Source organism: Amblyomma americanum, chromosome 1, assembly GCF_052857255.1.
Source record: "Amblyomma americanum isolate KBUSLIRL-KWMA chromosome 1, ASM5285725v1, whole genome shotgun sequence".
NCBI lineage: Eukaryota > Metazoa > Arthropoda > Arachnida > Ixodida > Ixodidae > Amblyomma > Amblyomma americanum.
The window spans coordinates 319,005,322-319,014,204 of NC_135497.1; the positions used below are offsets into that span (position 1 = coordinate 319,005,322).

Below are 8,883 nucleotides of genomic sequence, written 5' to 3' on the forward strand. Positions count from 1 at the left end.
CACTTATTCCTTCAACGAACGATAGCAGCGCCAGATTGCCCTTATTATTATAGAGTGAAACTCTGTGAAGAACTTAATAATGTCAGGAAATATGGCTTGGAAAGCGAAAGTTGGAGCAGGGGTTATAACCGCATATGCGCCCCAGATCCAGCGTTATGCCTTTTTCATCGACAAATTTCAAACGCGTGTCTGAAAACTCCAGGCGCAAACTCTGCTGTCGTGTCCTAAGAACACAGTTCAGCACACCTGAATTCCTCAATTAGGATAGCGTAGGCTTACGTAACACGGAATGCAGCGCTTTTTGGCGAAACATTTACAACACAGGGCATGATTTTGCTTTTTATCAGCCTCTCCTAATAACGGAAACTAGACAATCAGATTTTATTCCTTTGAAAACTACCCCTAGAATATCTCGATATTTTTTTTTTCATGCTAGATAAGAACACCAAATTCCCCTCGGACCAACGGGAAGGTATACCGGTGGCGCCTCCAGAAGTCAAGCGCAAGCGAAGCCTCTTAAGACTTCCGATGTGGGACATAATTAGGATGTTAGTAATTTCAGGGATTGCTGCTGTAGGGCATATTGATAATTTTTTAAAAACTTTTAGTCCGTGCTAGATCGCTCTGCGTACAGTTTGGAGAAGCTTTTCAGTTCACGAAGAAACAGGAACTAAGTAACCGCGAGAAAGGAAAATGTCCCTTTATCTTCGTAATTGGCGCTTTGACGAGAGAATGAACTCCCATGGTCGTGGTAACAACGAAAGCGCGTTTACTGCCCTGCCTATACCTTTGACGCCGTGCCGGCGAGTGCGGCTTGCTTGGTGAAGCCGCACGGCACCCGCTCCCAGGCATGCTCCGAAGGCCTCCGCGCTATATAAGGCGCCTGAATGGGACAGCTGCGCACGGGCTTTACTCCCCACCGCGGGTTGGTGGCGCCATCACTCGGGCCAGCACAGACTCTCAGCAAGATGATATCGTTCGATTCGAATGGTATAAGCATCTAGTAGGCTGGTACACGGGACCATTTTATGTCATTATGATCGAACGACGCTCGCCGTCGAATGACTTTCGGGAAAGTATTTTTTTTAATCTTAAAGCGAATTATGTCGCTGTCGTGCATAGCTCGGTCTCAGCAGCGGCACAGCTTGAAGCGCGGCCCTGCCCGCAACCGTCGATAATTTTGCCATAGAAAACTAATCGGTCTCGTTTTTTATCAATAAATGGCTGAAAATACAGGCGTCCCGAGCAGGGAACTGCTTTCATATTGATTGTTATGGTCCAATCTTACGATGTGCTAAAAAATTGCGTTCATATACTAAACTTCCCGTTGAAAAAAGAGATCACTGCGGCTACCCGCTTTGGAAGAACGCTAACGCGTTGACGCCTCCTCGACTCTGGTCGCCTTTCAAATTTGGCGCCATGGTTGTTTTTGGTTCACTTGATTGTTTGGTTATCGATTAACTCTGATTATATCCTCGTTTCATCCCGGCAACCATTTCAAATTTTCAAATTTTCCGCCACGCTTCGTTCCCGCCCACTCACTAGATACCCGTCCAGTCTATTTACCCGTCCATAACAGTTTTTAGAATTTAGAAAACGCGGTTACCCTCGGTGCTATGGCCCAAAAAATTCTGGCTACATTGCACCAAAATGCATTAGCTTTCGAGAAGCTTGCAGCCAAAGCAAACTTTCCTGTGCACGTAACGCGTCGAAATAGTCAAACATTTTTGGGCCACAACGCCAAGGGTAACCGCGTTTTCAAAATTCAAAGAACTGATACGGATATTGCTAACGATGGTCTACACGCCTTTAAGTAATTAAGTACGGGATAAAAATTTAACTATTCAATAGTAGCCAACCAGCCTGGCAGTTAGCACGTCTTATAGCTGTAATAGGATGCGCCATACCGTTGACAATGCTATGCACAAAAAAGCGCACTTCTAACTCAGAAAGCCTCTTTTTAAAGATTATGTAAAACCTTAGGTGAAACACCTTGTATGAATACGGAGCGAGCAGGCTGCCTCGACAAGCCAGAAAAATATTTCCTTCTTTGAACACAAGCCTTGTCAGCAAGAGTTCAGCCACATTAAATAAAGCGGGAGGCGGCACGATTGTGCTCGCCGAGTGAAGTCCTGTGTCGAATGCAATCACTCGTGCGGAAATTATATCTCCGCATCTTTTATTAAAACATGACAAAATACACCGACAAGCCATACTTTAATATATTTTGCGCAGAATGACTAAAGCAAAAACGCCAGTTTTAAGGTCTCCGCGAGGCTGCGATTGCGGACAGCCTGTTTGAACGCTTGCTGAAAAACTTTTTTAGGAACTTTAGTTTCTTCTCAGAGAGAGAACGACCACTTTCTGAGGTTGAAAATACTGTCGCCCTTTATCTATCTGCGGTAGCAAGTGCATGTCTGCTTGAAGGCCCCCGCGCAGTAGCCTCCTCGGCGGCCGATGCTACGGCAGTGGCGATGGCAAGCGCCCTGGTTGAACGGGCAGCCGAAGCCTCGACCTAGAAAAAAAATAAAGGGAGCTTGGTTCTTCATGCGCTGATTTCGCTGGCTAAGCAGCAGCAGTCGCAATGAGCGCGCTCTGAAATGATTTCAAAGCCAAGAAAAATAAAAATACATTTTTTTTTACAAACACAAAGCCAGTCCTGAAAGTATACTCACGGACGCGAACATGCGCAACTGTCCCCTCGTCATCCTGGGCAACCACGGTGGTGACGAGTCCTGCGTGCGGGTTAAAAAATTCAAACGCTTCTGTAACCGCCTTCTTGACCAACATACAGCCAAAGTATTATCTTCGAAGGAGCTCATTTTCGAGCTCGTAACTGCATTGCAACTTCCCAAAATGAGGAATAGTGTGACATGTTGGTTTCAATAAGGCTGATTGTATAATGGGAAGATATGCGTTCAACTCTCAATGGAATTGAACAAATTATGGACTTTTTTCAGTTCTTTTTCTAAGTTAATAGTCCAAATTTTCTACATACGTTACCCCAACATATGCTATAATTGTTGTCTTGCGTTAATAACCACGCATTCACATTCGTGAATGTGCCTCGATATAAAGAGAGGACCATAGAGTTGCAGCATTTAGTGAAATAAACCATGATGTTTGTGTGGCTAGATGTTTCCCATTTTTTACTGCGTCAGCACAAGGAGCCAGAAGTCAACGAAACGCCTACTCATACTGCAGCAGTATTGCTATTGACACGGACAGACTTACCAGCCACAAGAACAAAGATGAGGGCGATGGCCAGGACCTTCATTTTAGCTTGAATGTCGTTGGCGTGAGTCGTCCGAGGTATGTCACTAAAGATGCCCGAAAGAATTCACGTCACTTTTTTACCCTTCGAAACTTTGGTTCGTTTGCTCGCTGAAGTTTTCATAAGACATGAGGAGTGAAAAATCTCATTTTCTTGGCTGCGTAAGCATGCAGTGAAGCGCGCATTGAAACGTATGTTGTGTAGCCAATGAAACCTGCGCATGACAGCCTGGTTGTCTAGGGAGCACGGGAACTCTGTTTTTTTTTGTCGTTTCTGTATCCCGGAAAGTATTACCGGCCGCTGTATACATGGAAGGAGATTGGATGAGGAATATGCAAGCCTCTTTGTACGCTCTAAGATTGGGTCTTTAATATGCGCTACGCCAATAAACCACCTGGCAGATTATTTTAAAGTGTAATCGATTAGGCATGCGACAGGCATCAGTGTTAACAAAAGACTAAGACAACGAGTGTGTCGCCCGCATCTGTCGACTCTGTCTAAAAATAAAAAAGTGCGCAGCATGGTGAATATCCTCTAGTTTTTCTTTCAAAACCACCAAAAAAAACAGTGCCACAACAGTGACGCAGCTGAAGTTCCAAAAAGGATCCTTCAATTGGGCCACGCATACTGCATTCTACCCACAGAGCTTTCAGCCACAGGAGTTACGTGTAATTGGGAGCATTTTCTAGCTTGTACGAAGGAGCTCAGCTGTACTGGTGTAATACGAGCATTTTTTGAGGTAGGCCTATGTGAAGGTATGTCTGTTGCTTGTGATAATGTAAACGAAATAACATTAGCGCAAGCAGATGGCTGAGAATTTGAAGAACCGCTAAATTTTTGACTTACATATTCTGTCGTGATTGTTTGCTTTGTCTCAGTAAGCACATCTTTCAAGTGCTGCCTGGGCTTGAGGTCCTAAGACAGGGAGCTTTTTTCTTTTATCTCTCCAATAGAGAGTTTCCAAAATTACACCAGGTTTTGTGTTCCTTTCATAATAGAGTAATAGTTTTGATAAAATGCACATCTCCAACCAAAAAACGTTAATTTCAAACCCAACGTTTCGAAGCCGGCTCAGACCCTTAATCATGGGTGACTGGGGGTAGTAGCTAGCGTCTTTAAGTATAAAGGGGAGGAGGGGGTCAAAGAAATGGAAGCTGTGATGCGAAAGGCGTGGGGGAGGGGAAGGAAGGGGAGTTAAGGCTGTGAGTCACGTTGTCGCACTGTGGGGAGGCGGTCAATGGCGACTTTTTTTCGTCGAGTTGTAGAGCGAAGTCCCTGGGCATATACTCGGGGCAGGTTTCCTTTTGTTGTTCGGGGTGTTGCAGGGCAGAGTACGGTCTAACGCGATTTCAATGGGATCATTTCATGCTTTAGCTACTCGACATAATAGGCTCTAAAGCAGATATTTTCTGCCAGCATGTTAAACAAGGCACGTCAATTTAACTAGCCACGAACTTCTATCCTGCAAAGTTATTTTTACCGGAAAGTAACAGGCCTTGATACAAGAGAAAGTACTCGAATTTCGCGTGTCGCGATATTGCTTTGCGGTCTATTTTGCTGCGACGGCAGCTGGCTTTACTACACGCCATTTACGTCTAGACGTTCTGCGTAAGCGTTCTCCCTGCTAAGATATTCACTGCTGAGCATATCACCGAGACCTAGCACGCCGGACAGGCCGCCGTCAGGGTCCTAGAAGCAAGTGGTTACGCAAAGGTTGCTCGGGAGCGTTAAAGCGCTGTTTTTAACAAAAACGATGCTAGTTGTGTTCTTCCTGTTGAGAGCTTCACCATTATTACAGGCATTAGCTCGATCGGTCAGACAGAGAGTGCAGTCGTGTTTTCAGAATTTTTAAAGCTGGTAGTAGAAAAACTGAAATTCATAAAGAGCTTCTTTACAAGTGACTAAGTTCTCATAACAATTAGGCGCCTTTAATTCTTTGTTACAATTCTTTCTAGATAAAAAAGGGCGCATAAGAATTTTGGAGAAACCATTTGTGTTTTTTTTCAGACAAAATGCAACACAAGTGATTGCCAGGACCGCGTAGCGCGCTTAATGGGCGCTCTGTGACAACACAAAAAAATAACCACCAAAATAAAGGAATAATTTCTACCGGAATGCGGGTAGAACCCTAAACCTCCTTTCTCTTACTGAAATCACATCACGGTAGTTTTGAATTTTAGAATATCATTATAACCAGACTACAGATATCTGAATGCGTTCCTTGACCATTACGTAGGAAGTAGCTCGCCATCTGATAACGCCATATACGGAGATAACGAACAAAATCTGAAGCAACTCAAATGCCTTACCGTTCTTGTTTGATTCCAGAGGCAGGAGCTGTGTTTTAGCTGGCGGTGCTAACCAGCTTATATACTGACTGTGACGCGGAATCAAGGAGGAAAGAGCTTCTGAGCGCGTGTTGGTTTTTCCCATCCAGTGGGCTACTCATCCTCAGTGAGGTTGCATGTTGTCATGAAAACGCAGCCAATCACTGCACCGAAACAATCGGAATAGGTGAGAAGACTGCCGAAGTGACAGGTGGAACTTCCATATTGGAAAATGATCTCGCGCCTGTGAGACGGCAGTTTCGTAACTGACTCGCAATCGCCTGTCAGGAGGTTCCTTAGCTCGCATAGCAATAGTTTTTATCTTTTTCTGGGCGCTGGAATGCACAGAGCCGAACGCTTAGGCGCTGAAAGCAACACACTCTTCAGGTTCTTGTGCTATTGTCCGCGTGCTCATTATTAATGCAGTGCCAGGTATGGAAAAGCGCGCTTGGGATGACGCAGGACAATTTGTCGTGGAGAAAAAGCAAAGCGAAAAAGGGAGTGAGGCCTTAAATCAAGGAACCGTGAAAAATTTCTTAACGCTTCATGAAGCACCGTGTTGATAGTCGTATCCGTGCGCTACTATTAATTACTCCGATGCCTTGGACCGAATAATAATAATAATAATAATAATAATAATAATAATAATAATAATTGGTTTTTGGTGGAATGGAAATGGCGCAGTATCTGTCTCATATATCGTTGGACACCTGAACCGCGCCGTAAGGGAAGGGATAAAGGAGGGAGTGAAAGAAGATACCGATAAGCTGCCAATTTTATTTTCTGTATGCTCTATATCTACCATTTAAGCATTATTGTGGCGATAGTGCCAAATAGAACTGTGACTTCCTTGGCCTTACTATGTTAAATTTGTGGTGTTTAATTTGCCCATATTCATAAATTTTTCGATCGAACTCCTTTTTAGCCATTCTGTGTGGATGTCTGTATGGCCAGTAAGATTGCTGTGTTCTTGACGCCCCCTTTCAGGGGCATTTTATTTAGGAAAAAAAAGAGATAAATTTTCTGTCCCATCTCACGTCGTTTGTTCGCACATTATGGAAATGAATTTTTTTACCTATAATACACTAAAATATTTAGCCTGCACTCGGTTGTTGAATACCTTGCAAAGAGGTGTTTCTATTCTTACAGTACCTTGATAAACTTTTTCGCCTTTATAATACAACTGCACCCATAGATTTTGTCCAGTTTTATCACCCGCTGCGCCGACTGCTTGATTACAATGGTAAAGAGCACATGGCGGCATTTCAGCCAATGAACTGCGAGAAGGAATTGGTATGGTTTGGTATGGTTTTATTTGGTTTAACTTTCCAACGCGACTCAGGTCATGAGAGATGACGTAGAGTGGAGGGCTCCGGCGACCACTTGTGGTTCTTTACTTTACACTGACATCGCGCAGTACACGGGCGTCTAGCATTTCGCCTTGATGAAATGCAGCCCACGAGGCTGGGATCAATCGAGCGTCTTTCGAGTCAGCATAACCATAAGCACTGAGCGACTGCGGCAGTTTACAGCAGGATTGAATTCGCAGTAGTATCTGTGCTTTCGTGGCCAATATTAATGCATCTCTACAGTCGTGCCCTCGACAGTGGCTAAAGCAGCGCGCGAGTATGTGTCGAGGACACCTCAATCGTGCGGTGCTCGGCTTGCTGTGTGCGTTCTACAGCCGCTTGTTGATGTCACCCTTTTTTTTCCCATCGCTTGGATGTTCCGTACCACCTGCGAGTACACCTCCTCCCCCACCCCCGCACTAACATACACCACCGGCTTTTCTTGTATTGGCACTAGTAATGCTTTCTCACTAAAAAAGGGGAGGGGTTCAAGGGAAGGTGGTCCGGTCCTCTATCCAGGACTCCGTTGGCAAAAGCTGCTGTCCGTATATTTTGACAAGAAATCCTTAATCTTTAAGGTCCGAGCCGGACAGGTTACCTCTCAACCTCCCCACGTTGGCTGTTCTATTATACCTATACATAACTATTAGCATGGCAGGCCCATACCCTATGATATAGGTCTGCGTATTGGCCACAAAATTGACACTTTGATTTAAAAGTTTCTGAATTGACTTTGTGAAGTATATCCGGATAGTTTTGAATAAACTGGCTCAGTTTTGTGGTTGTCAATGAGGTGTTATGATGTGTCCGCTGTTGCGGCGCGTAACGCCGTGATTGCTGGCCACTGTTATCCGTGGCGTAATTTTGTTTGCACGCGACGAATTCTTAGAGGAAGCATGGGGCACTACTGCATTTATAATTGCAAGAGAATTCTGACACAAGGCTGAATGTTCTTTTTTTTTTCATTTCGAAATACCTCACTGAGACGATCGAAGCAGCTAGGTATTGTACCGCGGGAAGGTGTCGGCGTGGAGAAGCTTAAGAGTTCAAATGTACGAACATTCCTATCTGTTTACTTTTGCTTCTTCGACAATTATCTTTACTGCAGGAATGTACACTGCTGTTGCGTGGCATTGCTATGTTTACCTCGTTACGATCTTGATACGTCTGTTCTATCTTCAGACTGCTGTGTTTGTTGTTGTTTTTTTGCTGCAGAAAATTTCAAGAGATCACAACATTATTCTACATCTTCTAAAGTATGTTCCGTTCAGCAGGGTTATGTCTGTTGAACGTCAGAGGATACGTCTGCAGCTTCTAGTTTGCAATCTCGTCTGCAGCTCGGCAAACCATGTATGACGATGACATCACGCTATGGACAGAACGCGTTGACTACAGATGCTGTCCTAACAGGACGCTGTTGCCGAAATGCAGGTTGTAACGTTTAAACTAGAGCATGCTCTATTAAACGCTGGTATGCAACTCTCGTCGGAAAAGACACAGATGATTATCATCGGAGGCACCACGCATAAAAAAAATATAGTGGGACTGTTACGCTCCGCCTTTAAGTGCATGACGCGACAGCGTAATGCCTCCCTTTGGCGGTTTCTTTTCACAAGCTGTCACTGCTCTTTATTCGCATTCATCACAATCATCACAACAGTTTTCAGATTTTTGTCTTTGAACTCTTTTACACTGCGGTTTACGCACGTAATGTTACTCTAATTAATATCTCACTAATTAGCATGTGTCTAGTTCACTCCACTAATTACCACACGACTAAGCTTCCAACGCCACGCAGCTTCCTACGCCAACGCCATGCAGACATCACTACCCCCTTGTACCTCAGCCAAGTCAACGTGCAGACGTGGCCAGGTAGAAAGACGAAGGCGGCTTTCCAAACGGTAGCGGTCTTGATAATCTCCGCTGAAATGGA

At 44.5% G+C, this 8,883-nt stretch overlaps 1 protein-coding gene across 1 annotated transcript; it reads right to left on the bottom strand.

Annotated features, from left to right (window-relative positions):
- Positions 1–2,157: 2,157 nt before the first annotated feature.
- Positions 2,158–5,609, bottom strand: LOC144115394 (4 kDa defensin). Its single transcript, XM_077649767.1, has 4 exons — positions 5,584–5,609; positions 3,235–3,320; positions 2,676–2,735; positions 2,158–2,515 (listed from the first exon to the last, which is right to left on the bottom strand). Exons 2-4 carry the CDS (start codon positions 3,275–3,277, stop codon positions 2,394–2,396), a joined length of 225 nt encoding a protein of 74 aa, XP_077505893.1. The 5' UTR covers positions 3,278–3,320; positions 5,584–5,609; the 3' UTR covers positions 2,158–2,393.
- Between the last annotated feature and the right edge of the window lie 3,274 nt (positions 5,610–8,883).

Coding starts and splice junctions, on each gene's coding strand:
- LOC144115394 (XM_077649767.1), bottom strand. CDS start 3,277: ATGAAGGTCCTGGCCATCGCCCTCATCTTTGTTCTTGTGGCTG. Junction 2,736..3,234: donor CATCTTTGTTCTTGTGGCTG/GTAAGTCTGTCC, acceptor ACCCGCACGCAG/GACTCGTCACCACCGTGGTT. Junction 2,516..2,675: donor AGTTGCGCATGTTCGCGTCC/GTGAGTATACTT, acceptor TTTTTTTTCTAG/GTCGAGGCTTCGGCTGCCCG.